This window comes from Neolamprologus brichardi, chromosome 15, assembly GCF_056152115.1.
Source record: "Neolamprologus brichardi isolate AB-2024 chromosome 15, ASM5615211v1, whole genome shotgun sequence".
Taxonomy (NCBI): domain Eukaryota; kingdom Metazoa; phylum Chordata; class Actinopteri; order Cichliformes; family Cichlidae; genus Neolamprologus; species Neolamprologus brichardi.
Window position 1 is genome coordinate 31914247 of NC_142118.1, and position 24365 is coordinate 31938611.

The 24365-nt window shown below is 43.0% G+C and overlaps 2 protein-coding genes across 4 annotated transcripts in view; one reads left to right on the forward strand and one right to left on the reverse strand.

The window, feature by feature from the left end:
- LOC102779622 (protein bicaudal D homolog 1-like) overlaps window positions 1-12936 on the forward strand; it is a 27895-nt gene extending 14959 nt beyond the window's left edge. For both annotated transcript variants that reach the window (XM_035915604.2, XM_006808350.3), the window contains exons 6-11: window positions 28-522; window positions 3026-3204; window positions 4159-4537; window positions 5147-5341; window positions 6898-7049; window positions 8429-12936. In XM_035915604.2, coding sequence (XP_035771497.2) covers window positions 28-522; window positions 3026-3204; window positions 4159-4537; window positions 5147-5341; window positions 6898-7049; window positions 8429-9434 — 2406 coding nt within the window. In that variant the 3' untranslated portion in view covers window positions 9435-12936. The remainder of the gene's footprint in view (window positions 1-27; window positions 523-3025; window positions 3205-4158; window positions 4538-5146; window positions 5342-6897; window positions 7050-8428) is intronic.
- Window positions 12937-19433: 6497 nt separating this feature from the next.
- large1 (LARGE xylosyl- and glucuronyltransferase 1) overlaps window positions 19434-24365 on the reverse strand; it is a 54610-nt gene continuing 49678 nt past the window's right edge. For both annotated transcript variants that reach the window (XM_087852707.1, XM_087852708.1), the window contains one exon: window positions 19434-22566. In XM_087852707.1, the coding sequence (XP_087708833.1) occupies window positions 22369-22566 (198 nt within the window). In that variant the 3' untranslated portion in view covers window positions 19434-22368. The remainder of the gene's footprint in view (window positions 22567-24365) is intronic.

Consider the following 24365-nt stretch of genomic DNA (forward strand, 5'->3'; position numbering starts at 1 on the left):
GCTTAATCATGCACTTGTCTTCTTCAGGTTGAACATGAGAAAGCAGCACTCATGACGAGCCTGCAGGAGTCCCAGACTCAGTTGCAGCACACCCAGGGGGCCCTAACCGAGCAGCACGAGAAGACCCTCCGCCTGAGCCAGAAAGTCTCTGCTCTCCGCTGTCTTCATCGAAGGGTCAGCCAGGAGGCTTGTAGCAGTCCCACCTCTCAACTCAACTGTGAAAGTCTGCTGGTGCTGGATAGAGACGATGAGGCTGAGGAGGAAGGAGAAACTGCAGAGGAGAAGAGTAAAAGTCTGGTATTTTCATACCAAACTCCCAGTCTGGAGATCTTGCAGTGCAAGTACCGTGTGGCTGTGACAGAGGTGGTGGAGCTCAAGGCAGAGTTAAAAGTGCTCCGTGAGAAGCTTGCTCAGTGTGTGGAGGGAGCTGTGGAGGACAAGCCAAGGCAAAGGAGTCATCTCCAGAAGCTGGAGAGGCAGGTTGCCTCTCTGGAAAAGAACTGCCAGGAGGGACGGGATAAGGTAACAAAGTCATACTGCCAGAGATGACTGTTTCCTGTCTGTTTCCTCTCCTCTCCTGTGAGTCTGTGAGAGTGAATGTTTCACATTCTCTTTCTTTACACTGTGAACTTGATGTGAAGGTAAGATTAGTTTTGCCAGTTTCATTAATTTGTGTGTTGAGTGAATGAAACCTAGTGGATTGTGTTTGGAGTCCCTCTGCAGAGAGAACTGGCCTCCCTGTCCATCAGACTCGGGGTTGGTGGCTGCAGGAGGACAGGTGGATGTGAAAGTATCACTTATTGCTTTCCAATGAATGTGGCTGCTGTTGTCTTTCTCTGAGAGGAGTGTTCAGTTCAAACAGTGTTCAGCTGTCTCTTCACAGATTTATATAGGTTTTTACAGTGGTTATGCCAGCTTAGGCAGGATGGTGATGTCAGCTACAAACACTCATTCTGCCGCACAGAGTGCTGGTGACACCAGCTCCTGCAGTCATGCAACAAACGGGCTGCAAACCTGAAAACTGATTTGGCAAAGTTGTGAGAATAGTGCATGAGAATAAGGAAGTCGGCTGACAGATAGGTGGAGGAAAATGAAGGTAGTGGACAGATGGGGAATGAAAGCTGAAGCCAATATGCAGTATGTTTGAATGAAAGCGAACAGATGATTCTCTATTCCAGTTCTCAGATACTGAGTAACAGGGTGACACATTCATTATCTCTGTTCTGAAGGGAACAGCATTTGGTTACAAACAGCTAAGTAAACAACAAAGAGTTCATGGAAAGGATGAGGACACTGAGTAAAGTTAGGGGGGGAAAGCACTTACAATAATGTGGGTGAAGCACAGATATCAACGGTAAAGAGTAGGCTCAGTGGTAATGGTAGGAGCAGACTGGAATATACCAACTATCCTTCAGCTGATAGCAATGAGAAGGGTTTGTTTAACTCAGGGGTAACTTCAGGCCTTGAGTGCTGTTGTCCTGTAGGTTTTAGATATCACCCTGGGTCAACACACCTGAATCAAATGATTAGTACATTAGCAGGCCTCTGGAGAACTTCAAGACATGTTGAGGAGGTAATTTAACCATTTGAATCAGCTGTGTTGGATCAAGGACACATCTAAAACCTGCAGGACACCGGCCCTCAAGGCCTGGAGTTCAACTACCCCTAATTTAACTAATTTCTTAATAGGACAGGACTGTGTCTGTTTGATTGATTGATTGATAATACTGTATTCATCCCGAGGCTGCCGGACGATCCAGCACCATCATGAGATCCCTCCTGACCATACATAGAATACACAAACATAACATTGAGAAGACCGGTTAGAGAGGTACGGAAAAAAAAAACAGTGGAAATACACGAGGAAAGAGGAGGAGAAAAAACTCCTCCCAGACTGAGCTCCTGGGGAACAGCAGTTTGAGGACAGAAAAAAACACCTCAGCACTAAAAGCACATAAATCTTTACATTTTACAACATAAAAGCACATGATTTGCAACTAGGGGGGGAATTAACCCATTTAGACAGCAGTCCGGTCCTGCTGCCAATCTTCCGGTGCTGGACAGATCCGCCTGCCTACTTTGGGTGGGAGTAAGCGGGGGAGGGGGGTGAGTGCGTGTCTGTGTCAATGTAGATGAGAGATTTGCATGTTTGTGTGTATCCTGTGTTCAACTTAAGAGAGAGTGTCCTTTCACCCAGTTAAGCAAAAGTCAACAGTCCTCCAGCTGGCGCAGGTGACCTTGAAGGGTAGGAGCAGTCAAACCACAGTCCTGCATTCCAGTTTCGCAGTTGGTCTAAATGTCCATCACTGGTCATCAGGTCTCAACTCCCATTGTAGAGCCGTGAGCTTCTCCAAGATCTTATCAATATTGCATTCAATAAACACAGTCTGAGTACTCGCAGCTTGCCCATCGTCACTCATGTCAGCCAGCCTTGTCGTGTTTCAAACGGCTCTAACCTCTTTCTTTGTTTTTTGATAAGCCAGGTCAGAGCAGCTCCAATCAGCCAGAACTCTGTTATCATTGTTCTGAATAGGTAGATCTCGTTCAACGCCCTCCATTGAGAGTATCACCAGGCACATGACGCAACCGGCCATCGCGCATCTGGCAGCAAACATCTCTGCAGGACAGTCAGGCTCCCCCGAGCCCAGTCTTCTCATCGAGAATAGGGTGTCAATTTCATTAAGAGACCAGTTGATCAAACGCATAACTCTTAATTCATAATTCTGCGCGAGCAGAAAAACCACCTGCGGACGATCTAACCCTATCTGAGGGTTAGAGTTAGACAAGACTTGACAAGGACATAAAAGCCAAGCAGGGAAAGATAAGGGAGGGAGAGGGGGAAAAGATGCGTCCGCCTCCACCAAGAGCCAAGAGAGAGAAAGAATTTTGTGCAAAGTCACTGAGAAACAGCTAGTGTTGAACTTCTGGGACATCAATCAATATTCTGCTTTTTGTTTTTTGGGGGACTACAATTTCAGTTGTGCATATGTTAATTTTTTCTCATTTCCTTCTCCTCTCTTTTCAGATTTGTAGCCTGGAGTTTGAATTGCAGGCTGTTCAGTCAGCAGCCAATGAGAGCCAAGGGGCACTGAACGCAGCTCAGGATGAGCTGGTAACCCTGAGTGAGGAGCTCGCCCAGCTCTACCACCATGTCTGCCTGTGCAACGATGAGACTCCCAACCGTGTCATGCTGGATTACTACAGGTGTGACTGTTTTACTGCTCTTAGAGTATCCATGGAAATTCAAATAATAAATAAAACGACTCGCATTATAGGTGTGTTTGTCTGTTCTATAAAAACTTCTTTAAAAAATAATATCATCTACGAGAGGCCTGGGAGCTTAAGGTTATCTTTGCTGTTTGTAGGAAAGCGCTCTTCTGGACAAAGCTCTCAGATACACTCGCCCAGTTTGCAGGTGACTTACGTGAATGCTTGGTTACCATGGGGACCACTGTTGCCTTCACCTTCCACATCTTCTGTCTTTATCCTGTCTTCCTTCTCTCTCCCCAACCTGTCACAGCAGATGGGCGCCCCTCCCTGAGCCTGGTTCTGCTGGAGGTTTCATCCTGTTAAAAGGGAGTTTTTCCTTCCCACTGTCGCCAAAGTGCTCGCTCATAGGGGGTCATATGATTGTTGGGTTTTTCTCTGTATGTATTATTGTAGGTTCTACCTTACAATATAAAGCACCTTGAGGCAACTGTTGTTGTGATTTGGCGCTTTATAAATAAAACTGAATTGAATCTTCTTGAGCTCCTCTCTCAGCCCTTGGAAGTTTTCGAGCTGTAGGTTGATCTTGGCCTCTAGTCCCTGTCAGTACTCTAACAGCAGCATTCTCCTTCTCCTCTTGATCCTCCTCCTAGTTCTTGCGCTGCATGCTTTTGGTCACTACTCTTCATAGTGCTCAAGATCTGGTTGCTGAGCAAAGTTATTAACTAAATGCATCTTCCCTTGTGTGGAAGGGTACTTGACAAGATACAGAGCATTGTTTTATTCAGCTGCAAAGTGAGGGTTTGGTGAGCATTGAGCTGTTTGCTTGCTTTCTTTTACTTGATGTCTTAGTTGAGAAAGAACCGGTTTAAAGCACCTATGATTTAAACTGCCAGAGGTGCTCAGAATGACACTAAAGGTTCTGTTCTATTATCTGTTCTATTCTTCCAGACAAGGCAGGGGCCTCAGGGGCCTTAGTTCTAGTCTCAAAGCCATGTGTACAGACAACAGCAAAGTTCTTCTCACACCACGCCTAGCCAGACGGCTTGCTGCTGTTGCGTCAACAACCTCAACTCCAGGGGAGTCGTTGACGCCCTCGGAGTCTCCATCCAAAGAGCCCTTACACGGAGGGAGCCGAAGAGCGGAGAAAGAGGTCCTTCAGGTGCCATCTGAGCAGAGCCTGCCACCTAGCACACCTCCAACCCGCTCACCTAGCATCAGTGCCTCTTCATCATCATCGTCATCTTCATCGCCAGCCATGGAGCCAGCTGGTGAGCTGCGCAGGGAGCCCATGAACATCTACAACCTCAGCGCCATCATTAGAGACCAGGTACATCTGCCTGTACCTCCTGATGTGTTGCTATATTGCCAAAGGTCTTTTCTCATCCCTACAAGCATTCAGGTGTTCCAAATACTTCCATGAACATGGGTGTATAAAATCAATCACCTGGGCATGCAGACTGCTTCTACAAACATTTTTTAAAGAATAGGTCCTCGCTATTAAATATCCCACAGGCAGCTGTTAGTGGTACATAACAAAGTGGAGGCGATCGGGATCAACAGAAAGGTTTCCAACTTTCTGCTGAGTCAATCGCTGCAGACCTCCAAACTTCATGTGGTGTAAAGATTAGCTCAAGAACAGTGTGTAGAGAGCTTCATGGGATGGGTTTCCATGACCGAGTAGCTACATCCAAGCCTTACATCACCAAACACAATTCAAATGCTATAAAGCACACCACCACTGGACTCTAGAGTAGTGGTGACATGGTCCATGGTCCATGGTCCAATTCATGTTCGTGTGAAGGCAGATGAGCAAATACTTTAGGTAATATAGTATCAATCGTTGTTCCTCCTCTCTACCACCTTCTTTTCTTCCGGCATAAGATGTGACACCTCCAGTGGTTTCCTTTTTTCTTATCTGCTCCTGTCTCCTCCCCAGGTGAAACACCTACAGCGGGCAGTGGACAGGTCACTGCAGCTGTCCAAACAGAGGACTGCAGCCCGGGAACTGGTTCCTCTCTTGGATAAGGATAAGGAAAGCTGCATGGAGGAGATCCTGAAGCTCAAATCTTTACTCAGCACCAAGAGAGAGCAGATAGCCACTCTTCGACTGGTGCTCAAGGCTAACAAACAGGTGAGTATGGAAACGTGATGGTTAAGTTATTATAGGCAACAATATTTCAATAATTTTCCATTGCTGACATTTCCCTACGTGTATTTAACAAAAAAGTAAAACCCCTCAGAGAGTTTTAAGCACCAACCCAACAAGTAGCATGTAAATAAATGGTAAACAGACTGATTCGTATATAGTGCTTTTCTACTCTCTCATAGACAGTGAAAAAGAAAAGAACTGTTGGTTTGAATGGACGAAGCAGTTTGTTTTCTATGCTTAAGTGCTTTCTTTCTAACAGTCACAGATGCCAACTTCCCTTCTTCCTAAAAATTGGTTCTTGGACTTCCTCACATGTTGGCCATGTACATCTCACATTTGCTTTGTTCCTCTCCGTTATGCATATGAAACATATAAATGATATTTGCAAACAACTGATTACTGCTGTCCACTGCTAAATATTCTAGACAAATAGTCAAGAAAAGTCATTCTGAATCAGTATACATAATATACACTAAAACCCCTGTTATACGAGTACCTACTTGGATCAAGGTCATATTACCTGATACCAGGTACCTGCTCAGCTGGGGTTCCAAGTGATTCGAGCAGGTACTAAAATGTGACATTACCAGACTTAATGTCAATTGGCCGTCAGGTAAGTGTCCCTAAGAGGGTCCTGGAAACCCTATTGATCCTCTACCTCAGATCCTCAGGTGTGAATTACAATCAGCTAAGGTTTTGGATGAACCCATTGTGAAACCTAGCCCCACCCTATCATGTGATTTACTGAGGTCAAATGACCCAGGATGTGAGTGGGTGCTAAGGCGTCTGGGAAGGATCTCAAAACTGGATCGTAGGTGGCAGACAGTTGGTGTCATAAGCCACCTCCTCTGTTCAAAGATGGTCGTTCACAGTGGACATAGATGGCTTCTTTTACTCCTCTTTCAAACCATCTGTCCTCTCTGTCCAAATTGTAAGCATTGGCATCCTCAAAGAGTGTCCTTTGTCCTTTAGATGGACAGCCAAGTCTTGTCCTATGGAGGTGGCTCTTCTATGTTGTGCCATGTGTTTATGAAGTGGCTGTTTGGTTTCTCCAATGTAGAGGTCTGAGCATTCCTCACTACACTGTACACCGTACACTACATTGTTAAACTTGTCTTTGGGATGAACCAGTTTTTGTCTGACTGTGTGGCTAGTCTGAAGTACACTGGGATGTCGTGCTTTGAGAAAACTCTCCTGAGTTTCTCTGACAAACCTGCTACATAAGGGTTGACAATATTGTTCCATTTGCCCTTCTAATTCTCCCTAGACAGAGGAACCTCTTAGGGACACTCCCAATAGGGCTTAAAAATCTGGAACTCTCCACCAATTGCTCTTAGAACTGAAGAAGCTTCTCAGATGAGAGGTGAAACGTCTTCAAGAAACTTAAAAAAGTCCAGATGCTTTTCTTTCCAAGCTTTTTAGACTACGATGAACCTTCACAGACACTTCACAGCAATGCAAAACCAGTTTATCCAAGTAGGTACTAATGGAAAAGGGGCTTAATATACAGTCACTAATATGTCTGTGTGTTTAACTAGACAGCAGAAGTGGCTCTGGCCAACCTGAAGAGTAAGTATGAGGCGGAGAAGTCCATGGTGACCGACACCATGACAAAGCTGAGGAACGAATTAAAGGCCCTGAAGGAAGACGCCGCCACGTTCTCCTCTCTGCGAGCCATGTTTGCTACCAGGTCAGAGAACAAAACAGAACATACTGAAGCACAAACATTTCTAGAAACTCTTTGAGAATCCATGTGTTGGGTTAGTGCAGGGGTGTTGAACTCCAGGCCTCGAGGGCCGGTGTCCTGTAGGTTTTAGATGTGTTCTTGATCCAACACAGCTGATTTAAATGGCTAAATGACCTCCTCGACATGTCTTGAAGTTCTCCAGAGGCCTGATAATGAACTAATCATTTGATTCAGGTGTGTTGACCCAGGGTGAGATCTAAAACCTGCAGGACACCGGCCCTCGAGGCCTGGAGTTTGACACCTGTGGGTTAGTGTGTCAGGGAAAGCCTCTAAAGAATTTAACCAGGATGTAATAAGAAGTCCAGTCATTTCTCTTTCCAAGCTCCTTAGGATTACCATGATCTGGATGACCGAGCACCCACACAGACAACCAGGATGTAATGCACATCACAGCCCAGCTCTATCTCTAAAGACAAACTGTCCAAAAACTCAGCTTTGTGTTTCCTCTCAGGCTACGTCCACACGTACCCGGGTATTTTTGAAAACGCAGATTTTTCTATGCGTTTGCACCTTTCGTCCACACGTAAACTGTGTTTTTGGTCACTGAAAACGGAGATTTTTAAAAACTCCGGCCAGGGTGGATATTTTCTAAAACTCCGTTTTTGCATTTACGTGTGGACGAGAAAAACGGAGAAAACTCAGCGTCAAAGGTGTGCGCCTTTTTTGACGTCACAGTGTGCGCCACGTTATTGTTTCGGTGAAATGAATTTCTACAATACTGTTACTGTTAATTGTACTCTCTGCAGTGTTTAAATGCTTACATATACACACACAGTTACTGCCCCTCCACACATACGACTCAGTTCTACTTCTATGCCCCATCTTTGTTTACTATTTCCCACCGAGGCTTCTAAACTTCTGATTGGCCAACATTTCTACACGGTAAGGAATATAGTGCCACCTGCTGCTTTGGCATGTTCCTAGCAGCGTTTTCCTTCATTTCTGCGTTTACGTGTGGACGGGATTATTTTTTAAAACGAAAACGGAAAATCTCCGTTTTCAAAAATACCCGTGTACGTGTGGACGTAGCCTCAGTCAACAGACTTTGTAATCTTAAAGAATAGGTTGATATTTCATGCATTTACATTTTCCTCATTTTACTTGTTTCAGTCTTTACAAATGTTCCACACAGCACCCAGCTGCTTTTATCTGGAGCTTATTAACTAGCATCACGTATCTTTTTCACCATACTCAAACTAACTTATACATTCCACCAGGTAATGTGTAGCTATTCAATTAGAGTGCAAACATCAACTGTCTTTATTTCCACATTTTAAATTTTAGTTCATTTTCTACACTACTCAAATGTCTGCTTTGTGCAGGTGTGATGAGTATGTGACCCAGCTGGATGACATGCAGAGGCAGCTGGCTGCAGCCGAGGATGAGAAGAAGACTCTGAACTCTCTCCTGCGGATGGCCATCCAGCAGAAACTGGCCCTCACCCAGCGTTTGGAGGACTTGGCCTTTGATCAGGAGCAGTCCCATCGCACCCGGGGGAGCAGGTTGACCCGTGGAAAAACCAGCACCCCCAAAGTAAGTCCTTCGACTTTGACTACAGCCTCCAATCCTGCTCAAGGGTCCAGTCCAGCTTTGGCCCCTGGCAGCCTCCCTTCTATCAGCCCCACACCAGCTCTTCGCGATGATCCCTCTGACCACCTTAGCCCAGCCACTGCGGCTCTGGCCTCAGCTACCACCTCCCCCACCTCGCACGCATCCTCTCACAGTCCGTCATTACCATCGGTTGCCTCGCTGAGTGGCCCTCCAATGCCAGGGAGCCCCCCTTCTCTGGAGGCCCCCTCGCCTCCCTCAGCACAGACCCCACCCTCAACCCCTCTGAGGGTTTCTCACTCCCAGTGGACGGTGGGGGTGCGGACGTTTGTGGTCGACTCCCACAGTTTCAGCACGAACATCTCCCCTGCTCCCGCTCGCCCTTCAGGCCTATCCAGGCACTGCACTCCACACACTCACACCCCTCCTCTCTCCCCCACTACCAGGCCCACCCAGCCAGGATCTGCTCCCTCCTCTCCCTATCGGTCCCCTGGTCTGGGTCTCAGACGGTCCACGTGGAGCCCCTCACCTCGAACTCGTCCCCTGCCCAGCATGACACGCTCATCCGTCCTTTACACTCCCTCCTCATCCTCCCCTTACTCCTTCCCTTACTCCCCATCTTCTTCCCACAGCTATTCATCTGCCTATTACAGCTCCCCTTCTGCTTTCACCCCGTCTAGCTCCTACCTCACCTCTGGCACCTCCACCTCCTACAGCCATTCCTCACACTACACGCCCCTCTATCCCAGATACTACAGCTCCTACAGGCCCCGGGAATGACGCTATACTGCAAGTCTGTCAAAGGCTACTGCACTGAGCTCCCTGTTTCTAACAAACTGCAGCCCCCATAACGCTTCTCTTTTATCACCTAAGAGGGGGCTCACAGAAAGGAGGACAGACTGGTTTCCCGTTTCTTGTGCCTAAGCCGTGGCCAGTGGGTTCTGAATGTTCAGTGACTTTGCTCAGGGATTATATGGAGCACAAACGTCCCCGCCTTCTTTTATTCTGAGACTGCTGACTGATTCACAGGAGGACATTGATGAAGACTTTCCAAAGTTTTTAGCGTTTAGATGAATAAGGTTGACTACACATTGACTGGACACTTACATGAGGCTCATGACACATGAAACACTGTACTCTGTATTCAGTTTAATACTCACATTGATTGGTAGTCTGTCTCATATCCTCTAAACCGACACATTTTTGACACAGAGGAAGCAGTGTTTTTGCTGTGGGTCCTCTGTCCTAGACCACGGTGAAAATCCTGATGGCACAGATAATGATGCATAGCTTGGGCGCTCAGTTACTCTCGTGGAGCCCACAGTTTGTGTGGACAATTGTCTACAGCTGCTCGTTTTCATTTCCTTCCCTCGCTGCAGGCCAGTGTACATTCTTGGGACACTCCTCCCGTCAGGCTGTTGTGGTCTTCTTTGTCCAGGGTGTTGCCATGATAAAGCTCATCCCTCAGTATTTTTTGTTCATCTCTAGCATCTTTTTTATATATAGCCATACACTCAGCTATGCATGTTCACACACGGATGCTTTTGTGCTGCGGCTGTCCCTCCGCTTGCCTTTGAAAGGTTGGTGTAATTGCAGTTGAAGGCTGTTTGGAAGGTTTAGGATGGAGAAAATCTTTGAACAGGAAGCTGGGATGAGGGACCTTAAACTGTATGATCACCGTATGATCAGTTGATACCATAGTATACCAACCGTACCATCTCATCTCGTGTGTTCTTGTAGCCAACATACAGTTTTCTGGTTAAGTTTTTTTCCCCAAAGATTAGAGTTTTCGTTAAAAGGAAGAAAAAGTTTCATTTTATTAGTTGAAGACGCCACACATTTCTGATTTTTCTTTTTCTGCTCAGTACTCAAGGCTGCATCAGGCTCTCCAACCCATCAAATTTCAGATTTGCCTGAAACAATTCAAAGGGAAAGATACACTTCTGTGTGTTTCTTTTTGTCTATTTTTGGTCATTTTAGTAAAAGTCATCAGATTTCGTGGCAGAAGAACAAAATGAAGGATGTTTTTCCTGCTGTGAAATGTCAAAACTGCTCAAATTTGACCTGAACAGTATGTGAGGGTTAAACAATATAAATTATGTGCCTTGTATACGAGAAATGTACAGAATACAGCAGCCCCCACCTTCAACACTGTGCTCTCTACAGGCCTCTAAATCTGATAACAGAGACTGGACATCCAAATATTTTAGATTTTTCAAGGATCCATCATTCCAAGTCCAATTTATAGTCTTTACCAGATATTTACCCTTTAAAATGAATAATCTAGCTTAAGTTAATCAGTGTTCATTCCTTAAAGGATTTTGTTTGAGAAAATCCTTTTCTCTGCATATTTTTTTTAAGAAGCACTGACCCATGAACATCATCACAGAACACACTGCATGTATGGCATGGATATATAGGGAAGAGCACATTAGTTATCAACACATTAGTTAGTAGATCACTGTGTTGTTTTCTTGGAAAGCTACCATATCCTCCAGAACCATCATTGAATTTTTTCATGTATTTATTTTTCCTAAAATCACTTTTTCTGTAATATGCTGTCATAGGCACTGAGAGGAAGTGATTAAGCATTTCTCTGACTCACTCCTGTCATGGTAGACTTGGTTGTAGCATCTGTAGTGTAGCATCTGTAAAAGAATGACTGATTTAAGCAGAGCTGAGGGCTCACCTCACCAAAGTTAGTGAACCTGGCACGAGTCATCCTGGAGCTGGATGACCTGTAGCATCATGGTGTGGTTTGAACTGGGAGAAGAGACTGGCTAAGCTGAGTGAGTGAGTGAACTTAAAGGAAGTGTGAAAAGAAATACGTTTGTTAATCAAGGTTGATATCTGTTTTGAAGCTGGCCTCTTGTGTAACCACTTCTTTGTGCTTGATTGACAGATGATGTGAAGCTTCTTGTGATGTGAGTCTACTGACAGTTATTTTGAACGATGCTTGATGGGCCTTAAAACTTCTGTTACACCTGATATCCCAGCAGGAACCAGCTGCACGGTACTTACAGTTTAGCCTGCTCTGGCAGCATGCCTTCACCTGGACACAAGCAGATAATGTGCTTCCTTTTACATGTTATTCCTCCTGTACCTCAGGCTAAAATGCTGTTTTTTATGTATTTGTCTTTGGCTTGGATTACTTTTAGTCATAATACTTTTTTTGGTCTGGATACTGTTCGTGAAAAAAATCTGGAGCCAAAATGATCAACTTTGTGTGGCCTGTCACTTGCTTTTTAGATTTAATTGTTACTAAAAACAGTCAGAAACATAAATAAATAAATAAACGATTTGTTTGTTGCAGTGCCATTCATTGACAAAGCGCAGAGCCAAATAAACCAAGGAGCACCCCTGGGGTGTCAGGCCTTCAGCACACGCACCAGCAGACTCCCTTCATAGGAGTGAGGATGTCTGAGTCCTCATGTCTTTGTTACTTAACCATAATGTACAACAAAATGTGTCGTGCACTAGCATACACACCGAGTATTCACACACTCGTTAGACTGACTCACAGTCACAGCTTGGCCTTCTACAGACACCTGCCCTCAGCATTGTTAGTCTCTTCTGCCCATTGACTGTATGACAGCCTCCCTGTAAGGCCAGTTTACTGTGCTGGGTTTAGCATACAGGGCTTACAAAATAGAGACACAGCTTCCTGAGGTCAGTTCTTCAGGCACAGGGTCACACAGAGGTCACTCACTAAGGCACACAATAACAGTAATGTTTCCACACTGGTTACATTTAGCAGATTAAGAGAATGTCAAATCTTATCGAGTGAGATTAAGATTAAATGAGGTAAACTAAGAATTATTCTCAGTGTATACAATCTTTAATCACCACTGACATACTATCAAAAGGATAATCCTGCAGAAAACTGTTATAAGATGTTTTTGAAAAACTCATTTGACAGACGCTGCTGATTTGAATGGTAGAAAACAAGTGTACTTTATTGACAAAATTGCAATAAAAACTAAAGTAAAAAGTTGGACCTAAAGTAACTGATTATCCAGTCCTCAGAGGTGGGTAGTAACAAATTACATTTACTTGAGTAACTTTTTGGAAAAAAAAAAAACTTTTAGGAGTAGTTTTAGTGCACTGTACTTTTTACTTTTACTTGAGTAATATTATTATAAAGTATTGCTACTCTTAGTTGAGACAGACACAAACTGCAGGTTTGTGTCAAAGTGAGACTTCTTGTTTGTACATAAGGTTTGTTGTTTTAGTGTTACTCTGTGTGTGTATGTATATGTGTGTGTGGATATATATATATATATATATACACACACACACACACACAGTTTTGAAACAGTTATTTTTGTTAATCACGTTGTTACAGTTGTTGTGTTGTTAGTTCTTAGCTGCACTGCACACATGTAGCAAAAAGCTACACTTTGACCATTAGCCACGGCTAAAAGCTAAAGTAGCCGTTCACTTTACTTGAATCCTTTCTGATTACTTTCTTCATATATTTTCTCTCCTTGTTAATTTCACCTCTCGCTTTCTCATCCTCACAGTGGCCTTTCAATTATGCCAGACTACCAGTCCAGTCCTATTCATGCCAGTTTTATATATAATATATAATAATAATAATAATAAATAATAATATATAATATATATGTTTATATATTTTTTTACAGTTGTTTCTCAAAAATCCTCCAATTTTGATTTTGAAGCAAGTTCTGAGCTTTCTTTCCCCCCCAAAACGGATCCTTGTCAGGAGTTGATATTTTATAAATGTTCAGGAACTTCACAATAAGTAGTCCAATTTTCTGTTCAGTTATTTACAGAGGAAATATAAGACATTCATACTTGTGAATTATTAGAACCCTGATTTAGTCAATTAGTCTTTCTGGATGTTGTGGAAATCCAACTTAGATTATTTGCTGGAGGGATTTTTACCCCTCTTGAAAGAAATCCGATAAATAATTGGTGGAAATGGTTGGTTGTTGTCATGTTTCCCTAAAAGGTCCAGGGGATGTGGAAAAGCAACAAAATGTGGTTAAAAAAAGAAGATGTGAAGGCAACATTGTTAGATTAAAGATTCTTATTAATCTGTACTAACTAATCAAACTTAAAGAGACAAGTCGCCATCGCCTTTAAAAGAATGGAAACACAACAAAGCTCTGTAGTCGGTGACTAAATATAAAAGTAAGTCAAAAAGTGCTACCAGAACAGGATTAAACAGCTACCACACACAGATCACTGGCTGCAAACCAACAAGACTCTCTGGCACTAGAGTGCTCTTTCTCCAGCCTTAAAATCTCCGCCTTAATTGCTTAGTAAAGTTGGCTGGGGAAAGGACGACACCTAAGGCAGGAGAAATCAAAATCCCTACAGACCCTACTAGGGTCATAACAGGTGGTATAAATGGAGGTCTCTCTGAAACCTGTGGGAGTTCCTCTTACCATGAAGTGTCTTGAAAGTGCTCAATTTTTAAGATGGCTACATTAACCATTGGTGGATTTGTGGCCTGAGATGAATAATTAGTTGTATCTGGACATTTGGCTTCTCCAGACAGTGAATAACAGAGGGCCACATAGTTTAGATGTCCAGACAAAAAAGATTCAAGGAAAGCTTGAACATTAAAAAAATGAGTCTAGATGAATATTTAAAGGGATAACATTTACCTTAAATGCTCACATGCTGGTCATATAAAATACCTAGAGCCTTTTAACACCACAGGAGTTTATGAAAAGGGCAGAAATTATATATATATATGCACATATTTATCCTATTCAATGCAACTGTAACTTTTTTGAAGTATGTTGTTGGTGTTCTGATCAACTGGTAGCTATAAACACGAAGTATAAAAATAATCGTCCAATAGGGAGGAAAAACTGTTTTGTTTTTTTTACTTCAGTTATTACCACACCATGAAGCACTTTTATCAAACTTTAATGCCAGTTTACCTGTTTACCGTGGCTCATAATCACAGCATTTCATGTAGCATAGCCACATAAATTTAACAGATTATGTAACGGTAACGATTTTGGTGTGGGATCATGTAGCACCTGTCAATTTATATGATCATGTGGAGAGAAATGATATGGCGTTGTTGAAGGCCATACTGGATCCCCGGGGTTAAGCGTCCTCGAGTGGTTTCTGTTTTTGCCCCTCTTGTCCTTTATGGAACATGCTGTTGAGGTCACCTCCTTGGCTTACTATCAATATACTTTGCAATATACCATCACGGGCAGGTGTAAGGAACAGAAAAATTCACACCAGGGTTTGTGGAAATTTAAAGTTTTAAGATGAGTTTCACTTTAGCTTTCATGGAACTAAGTGGCTGCTATGTTTCTACTGTTCTTAAATGCATCCATAGACCCGCCGAGAATGATTCAATTTACTTAAGGGAATAAAGTCCACTTATTATGTATTCTGTTCAAGACTAATTTTGTATCTTTTGTAGTTTCCATCACTTTGTATGAGTTTTACTTTGGTCAGAGACAGGGGCACTGCACTGCTTGCATTTAAAAACAAATAATTTTGTTGAATTTATAACCAACATTTTAATCTGCTTTTCCAGTATCATGTTGCTGAATGTACCACACAACACCGGGATTCATGCTTTCTTTTCATGCTGTGATCATACTGGGTGTTCTGTGCAAACAGCTATTGATCTGTCGTTTTGGCACCCAGACTGTTAAATGTCATACAACTGAATGTGTTCAATGCCTGTTTGCTTTCTAACCACTTGATATGCAGGTGTACATACTGAGTATTTCAAAGCTTTAAATGTACAGCTTTATGTAAATGTATATTGCAAATACAATTGAATACCGTGTGTCATTCTTTGCTACTGATCACTGCTCAAGTCACTTACACTTGACAAATTTCCATGATTTTCGTTTGTATTTAGATGTTTGTAGTTCTGCCTCTCTACAATCTGCAAATATACAGCCTTAATCTTACTTTATATGAAATATTAAATTCAAATTTGACCTTTTTCTTCATGGATGTGTTGGTAAGTGTTAAATCTCCTGTTGATAAGCCTTTATTATTCAAGTGGTTAAATGTGAAATAATACCATTCAAAGTTGGTTTGTGTCCATCTAACAGTGTCAGTTTCTTGCAGATTGTCAGTAGTCTTCTGCCACAGTGCCGTTCCTTATTCACTTCCCACAGCTGAGGGTTTGTCCTTCTTAGCACTGATCACAGGTAACAGCAATGGAACGACATATCAGCAGGTGTGTGATATCTGTTGGCAAGCATTCTCCTTTAAGCTCTGATCCAACATTAGATTATTATGTTGTTGTCACCTGTAAGTTTCAGTCAGATTCTTTCACATGCTCGCAGAACAAATTAAGAAATTATTAGTGCTGTCAGCGTTGATCTCGTTAAAATTACGTTAACGTCATAACAGCATTAACGCGGCAAATCTCCGTTAGCGAGTTACCGCGTATCGCCCCGTGTGTGGGGCTGCACGGCATCAACGCGTTAGCCTGTGTGGGTTTCTCTGAGTACTCTGGCTTTATTCCACAATATGTGACACAGATAAAGTACTTAAAACACTGTATGAATGTATGGTTTAATGTGGCTCATAACCAAAAATGCCAGGTCCGATTTTTTGTCCCAGTTGAGCTCTGATTTGGATTGTGGAATTTGGTGTAAACAACAGGAAAGAATGGATCAATGTGGTCAAAAAGTGCACCAGCAATGACTATACAAATACCTCAGAGACACAGCTAAACACTCCTCTGGGTCAACACAATGAATGTCCTTGAGTGGCCCACACTCGAACCTGATTAAACATCTCTAGAGATCTGAAAAATGCTGTACACCAACACTCCCCATTCAACCTGACTGAGCTCGAGAGGTTCTGCAAAGAAGAACTGAGAAGCTGCCAAAGGTGCTTCAACAAAAGCTATGAATAATTACGTACATGATATAGTTTTGTTTTTTATTTAAACAATAATCAAAATCAAACATACAGCTTTCACTGGCCATGCTGGATTAATGACTCCCAAGTCAGGGAGCCAATTACGCAGGTGGGTGGAAGGATAGTTTTCTAATCAAGGGATCAGTCAGACGTTGAAAACTATCTTGACATTTTGATAACCAGATCTATAGGTGATAGTAATTAATGAAACTTTATGGCCTCAGAGTCTACCAAACTGTATTGATGACATATCTTAGCAGGTATTACTTGTTAGGGAGAAGATATTGACTGCCAGTATCATTAGATTTATTGGCTGGCACAGCCTTTTGTCCGCACCGGACAAGTAGAAACAAAATGACCTTTTGTGCCACAGTAAAGACACTCACCCACTGCAAGGCATCTTCTGTGGGTTAGTCGAGAGAGGTGAGCATGGCCGAGCAACATGGCTTACTTGCCTGACTGTTATTGCTAGCTCCCTCTGTTACTCCACCCCGATGGAACCTTTACTGTGTCTGACTTTAAATGACCTCTTTCCACAATGAAACCAAGGAAGTCTTTGACAAAGACTGTTGACAGATTGACAAAGTTGTTAATGAAATCTCAGGACATTGTTTGAGGGTCTGAAATTTCTGCAGGAGCATTTGTTAAACCAAAAGACATTACCAAGTACTCAAAGTGACCCAGATGTGTATTAATTGCTGTCTTCCACTCATCCCCAATCCTTTATTCTCACCAAATGTAAGCATTACTGAGATTCAACTTGGTAAAAACAGTCGCACTCCTGGAGCAACTCAAAAATTACGGAGCCCCGCAGGGGACATGGGAGAGAAAAAAATTAAGACGGACTTTTGCGAGATCTCGCAAAACTAACTCGGGATCTCGCAAAACTTTTGCGAGATCTCGCAAAACAAACTCGGGATCTCGCAAAAGTTTTAGCCGCATTCTTCCCATTAGCTTGAAGCTAACGGGAGGTCGAGACCTACTACAGCCAGGAGGAACACCGCTTTCCCGGCACATCGTGCCTCGACCTCCCGGTCGGCTTCGAGCCAGCGTCCGAAGAATGCGGCTAAAACGTTTGCGAGATCTCGCAAAAGTCCGTCTTAATTTTTTTTTCTCCCATGTCCCCTGCGGGGCTCCGTAAAAAATAGAGGTAAGCAAGGGCATTTATTCTTTGTCGTTATCTTAAACCACGGAAGTTGATACAGTGCCAAAGGGACTTGTCTTTCTTCTCTACAAAGAAAAAACCTGTGCATAGGAGATAATGAAGGACAGATAATCCCTTGTACTAATGAGTCAGTAATGTACAATCCATGGCTTCATGTTCTGTCTGTTGAACAATCATTTGCACTATAAGGAAGAGAGAGAGCTAGATCCTTACTGAACATTTTGGCTAGGTCGTTAGGTCGGGCTTGGCAAAGGTGTCAGTTTCAACTGAGGGAATGGCTGACTTAAGGTTCTGTTGGTGGCAGCAACATTTCAACCAGAAATTTTATTTTTGCTTTTAGTATGTGAAGGTTACATTCACTAAGCCACGAGTGTCTTATAACCAAAATGAGGTGGGGGCCTCACCCTACTGCCAGAGTGAGAGAGTCACAGGTCAAGTCTTATGGGTGACATCAGGGACACCGTTTAAAGCGGAGACTTGCAGAGGTTCAGAGTGTTGTTAGAAGTATTTTTGAATTCAGAGGCAGGGAATTAATAATGAAACTTTGTTAGGTCCCAGAATCATTATGGGTGTTGACATATCTTAGCAGGTATTTAAACCTTGGGTAGAGAGGAGTTATTATTTATTTTGTAAATAATAGCCAAGGCGTAGCCAAGTGGCAGAGGGCTTCCACTTGGGTGAAGCCAAGTCAAGACAACTTTATTTATTAAGTACTTTAACAACAGCTAGCACTGACCAAAGTGCTGAACATAAATAAGAAAAAATATAAATGCTAAAAATAAAAATACAATATAGAACACCAACATCAGAAAGACAACAAAATCTGAATAAAATGAACATTTCTGTACTGGCTTAAAAGCCAAACTGAAAAGTTGTGTCTCAGAATCTCCTCTCTGCTTTTCGTAGATGATGTGATTCTGTTGGCTTTATCAGGATGGTGGCCTCCAGCTCGCACTGGAGTGGTTCACAGGCCAGTGTGAAGTGGCCATCTGGGAGGGGCTCAGTAGAGCTGCTACTCCTCCACATTGAAAGGAGCCAGTTGAGGTGGTTCAGGCACAGTGCAGACCCAGGACACACTGGAGAGATTTTATTTATAAGCTGGAGAAGCTGGCTAGGGAGTGGGAGGTCTGGGCTTCTTTGTGTAGGCTGCTGCCCCCGCGACCCGGGTAAACTGAAGAAAATGGAAGGATGGATCAAAGCATTTTGTTAACACTATAAAAAGGTGCAAAATAGTTCTTCTCATTACTGTGGAGGAGAGGGTCGCAGTAAACCCGATGCTTGTCTGACAAGGGTGCCTGGGGAGGTGATTTCAACACACAGCCAAGACATATCATGTATCAGATATCCTGGCAGCAGTGGCGCAAGAATGGATGAAAATGTAGTCTAAGCTGTGGGGTGCACTTTGGAGTGCTTGGACCCTTACATAGCTGTTTTACACCTCAGCTTCGGACAAATCACATGATGATTATTGGGTTAGTGACCTTCAGGACTATCTCCAAGGTCACAAACCAAGTCTGGGTTAAATGGGAGTCTCCATCTGTTGTTAGAGCTGAAGAGGCTCCTCGATAAGAGCTGAAATGTCTTCACAAACCAAAAAGACGTCCCTCAGACTACTGAAACCAGAATGGGCTATTTCCCCTATACTGTAGTGACAGCTGTGTTCTTATTTATTGTGCTCATGAGGTCAAACTGGCAATCACAGAAGTAGGAATGATGAAACGGCACGCTTTGACTCTTTGCTTTTATTCAGGTAGCAGCATCAATCAGCACTGTCCTACTTACACACTGCAGCCCCGCTCAGCCCTGCAAGGCTAACAGATTACACTTCACACAGCTGAAGACCGAATATCATACAACAGTCTCTTAGATAGCTTCTTCACACTCATACACACGAACCTGCACCAAGACCTTGTGCAGCTTCCTGTACAGGGTGAGAGATCACTGTGATGTGTGTGAGAGAGGCCTCTAGTTTCACATCAGTATCAAGTTTGTGTGAGTCCAGGGAGTTTTTTGGAGACTTGGACTGAGTGACAAGTTGCTGCCTAATGACGTGGTCACTCTGATCCTGGCTGGGACCTGACAGAGGCCGCTGTGCCTCCAGCTGCTCAAAGTGGAAGAGTGAATCCATAACTGCAGCTGACTGCACCTTCAGTTAACAATTTTCACACGCCTAACCTGCAGGAAGAAGGACTGACGTGGATTAAAATGCATGTGTTAGTTTTATTAAATTTTGGTTGCTTAGGTAACAGGTTGCTTTACCACCACACTCATGACTACAGCAGGCAGCAGGAAACACAAGGGCAGCAGCTGTGCTCAGATAATCAGATTTTCTTTTCCTAGCTGAGTGAAGCTGCACAGAAGAATGTGAGCCATAATTATATTGGGGTGAATTCAGGAAACGTGGTTCAACGCTGCCTTTATTTCCTATGATAGGAAAGCAGTGATGGTGTCCTATAAGTGGACTGACAAGCAACACAGATCATCTACATCCTAGTCAAAGATATATATATTTTGAACTATTTGTTATATCCATAAATGAACTCTTCTTAAAATGACCTTTGCATGAAGTTCATTCCCGTGTGAAACGCTTTGTAAAGCAGACTCAATAAAAATGAATAAAAAAGGTAAATGGACTGATTCTTATATAGCACTTTTCTACTCTCCTGGAGCACTTTATACAACATGCCACATTCACAGAAGCACTTTCCTTTCAGTGCTTCCTAGCTAACACTCACACACTGATGGATGCTTGAGAGACCCTGCAACTTGGAGCCAGGGATCGAACCATTAACCTTGCGATCAGTAGATGACTTGCTCTTCCTCCTGAGCTACAGCTACCCCAGGACGATACACTATATTAGGTATTGCTGTATTGCCAAGATTAAATAATTTGACTACAGCAATGTGTGCAGTGCACAGGAGGAGCGATCGGACCTTTACGCAGCCGTTTCACACTGTGACTCCTGGGGCAAATCTGGCAACCCAAATCTGGGTTAAATACCGGGGTTCTGCTTCACTACTTCTTTCCTCACCTGACCTCATGTTTTCCACTAAGGTCATGTGAATTGGAGAAGACATAGGAGAATATTTTTTGCACTATTTGACCAAGACCAGTATCATCATATTATCAATATTTTTTTCAAGTATTCCATAATATCCATGTCAAAACGTTCAGTTTCACTTTCACTGTATTGATTACAAAATTATTCCTGCAGTGATTTGTGTTCCCAATGTCTTTAGACCCGTATCTAACTTTAGTTTTTCTTTATAATATCATGCAGGACATTAATGCCCAGCAGTGTCTTTTATCAGGACTCTATGGCTGCCAGTATGTCCACAGCCTCTCCAGATAACATGAAATTAGCGGCACAACATTCATACCAGACCAATAATAAGTTGACGATACACCAACTGATGGTGTGACACCTCACAAACAAGAGAGCGCACACTGGCACTGTGTTATTGGCTCATTTGGCTGCTATAGTATCATTGTAGGGTCTTTACCTTACATTAAAGCACCTTGAGGTGATTATTATTATTGTGATTTTGCGCTATATAAAAAAACCCTGAATTGAACTGCTGTCAAACTAGAGGCCAAAGGGAGAAAGAACGAGTGTGGAAGAAAGTGTTTGGGACTCACCTTACTGGAACTGGTAGATTTTTACAGATTTCCCATCCTCCCATCAACCATTTAACCCGCTCATAGATAATGCTGACTGTTGGGCCTTGTTGCTGCACTCTGTTATGGGAGGCAGTTAACTAAGCGACAATGCTTCCATCTGCTGTCACATTCTGTAGTCGTACCAAAACAGAAGACACACTACAGGGCCGATGTGGAGATCCCCTGAAAATTAACCAAGCGGATGGCCTCCAGACATTATTACACTTTTAGCTTATTTGTCATACGAGTAGGAAGATTTATTCTGATCTGTATCAGCCATGAAACAAATTCAGCAGCAGCAGATGGTCAGATGGCTGCTACCCTCTGTATCTGAGTGTGTCTCACTCGTCACAACAAGGTTTTTTAACTCTCTGTCAACATGTTGACCTCTTTGTCCTGCTGCCTGCAGATCGGTTGCATTGGAGCCGGGGCTGTGCTGTCAGTCATACTGCAGCTTCCTGTTACTTCATAGTTTTGGAAAGCTTAGTCCACAGTGCTCTACACCCTGCTAAGCACTGTCCTGGCAGAACACACACCCACACACACAAACACACACCCACACTTGTATCTACCTTCACATACACATACAAACACACACCCACACACACATAATGTTACACATAGCCATAACACTGTCATTGGTCTTAGAAATATGGCAAGGCAATATTTTTGTTTGCTGTCTATCATATTCCATAACTGAAGCTTGAGGCCCACACACCTGGGGCCCAGCCCCAGCAGTCCCTTGTGCGATCATTCATAGCTTTAACATCCTGGGAGAAGGAAACACTTCACACATTTTCTCCTTTATCCACAACTGATGACAAAGTTGGAACAAAAGAGCCCCTGCAGTGTCACACTCAGTGTCCAATGTTCTGAGGGACTTAAGTCTCAAAGTATCCCCAGGACCCACACAGGCTTCCGTTCACACTATGCTCCCCTCGTGCAGCCTGTGGAGCATGTCAGTAGTTCAGAGTTGGGGCTATGAGGGTCCGCAGTGGTGGCTAGCTGTTGTTTTCAGCCGTCATGTACTTAAGGGCGGCAAAACCGTACCGCCGCGACATGTTCTGTTGGAACTCCTCCTTCAGGGTCTTCAGGCAGACCCGGTACTGCTTATTGGAGCGGAACTTGGTGATGTCAAAGCTGGGTGCATGAGGCATATGGATCATGAAAGCATTGGGCAGAACCACAAATTCATACTCCTGTGGAGAGAAAAGAACAAACTTTCAGTCTGAATTCCTCAGGAATCACCGTTCATACCTGAGTACATCTGATCTGGTAACATGTAACTGCATGAGCCACATTCCTCTTGGTCGTGCATAAGAAGCTAAAATTCGCAGTCGAACTGAACCGAAGTGCGCAGTTAACATCATTACTATTCTCATATTTTCAACAATGAGCAACACCTGACACAGGACACACGCAGACATTAGATATAGTGACAATAAAAATTTTATAAACACAAAATAGTTTCTATGACTTTTAGAAGTTGCATTTTTATGCTCCAAAAAAGGATGTTTGCATAAAGTCCTCTAAGACTATTATTAAGCACTTCAGTCAAACCTGACCTATGACCTCTTAAAATTAAAATCCAGTCATAATGAGTTTAGGAATGGGTATCGAAAACCGGTTCTTGTTGAGAGTTCTTGTCCCACTGTTTCAATTCCTTGGAATTGTTTGCCATTTTTGCAAACAATTCCCTTATCGATTCCAGTCGCCCTGAATGACGTCACCATGTTGCGGAGCGTCATTTACCTGGCAGGAAACACGGCGCCTAAGCGGCTCAAACACTAAAAAGTTTGATTATACTTTACGAGAACGGATGACAACAGGGCAACTTGCAACATCTGCCACAGCAGATGCCCCGATTTTCGGTAAGTGAATGTGTTTAATTGTAGGCAGGGAAATTACTGGATATTCTTCTGTAATTGCTACAGAATAATTTATGTTATACTTCGTTATTGCTACAGAAGAATATTTATTGTATTATTTTACATTTTTTTTCCTGGGGACCCCATGACACCCCATTGAAGAGCCGTAGGCTGTGGATCTCTTAAGATCTCACTGTTGGGTTTGTAAGGCCATGTTACTCCTAAATTTCTATCTTGTTCAAAGAGAAGATATAAAACAAAGTTCTAAGCTATTCGACCTTAGTGTTCTCCTTTTTTAAAAGGAATCAATAAGAGAATCGATATAGAATCGAATCGTTAAACAGAATCGAAAATGGAATCGGAATCGTGAAAATCGTATCAATGCCCATCCCTAAATGAGTTGCATGCTGATTTCTTCTTCAGCTAAAAGAGAACAGAACGTGTCACTGTAAAGCCATACAACCTGTCCAATCATTTGACTGACTGAGCTTTTGAGCTTTCTTTATCCTCAAATCCTCAAAATACAAAAATAAATGTGGTTAAATTACACAGTGGAAATCAAAATTATCTTAAGTTAAGTTATCCTAACATGAAAAAAGTGGAATATAGTGGAAAAGGATTTCATCATTTGAAAATATTCTGTATCACATTATAAAACAAACTTAAATGAGAAATTTAAAAGTTTTCCATCCATCGACTGCTGCTTGTCTGGGTTACAGAGGCAGTTGTCTCAGCAAAGATGCCCAGACTGCCCTCTCCCCAACTACTGAAAAATGTCCTTGTTTAACCACCTCCTTGACCTCATGCCCAGGGATAGACCAGTCATCCCCTTTCCCCACAATTTGCCTCCTCAAAGGAAAGGATGTCAGTGGGCTCAAAGAAACCCTCCTAATAAGTCAGTTAATAAATTGATACATTTTTTTACTACTCTGTATGCTTGAAGTGCTTTTTTCAATTTCTTAGCATCTAACATTGCTTCACACTCTCGCACTCTGATGGGGAACAACGTGGGCTTCAGAATCTTGCTTTGATATGCAGACTTGAGGGAGTGAACCCCCAACCTTCCACATGGTAGACAACCAGCTCCACCTCTCAGTCCACAGCCACACCACATTCACCACCTAACAATA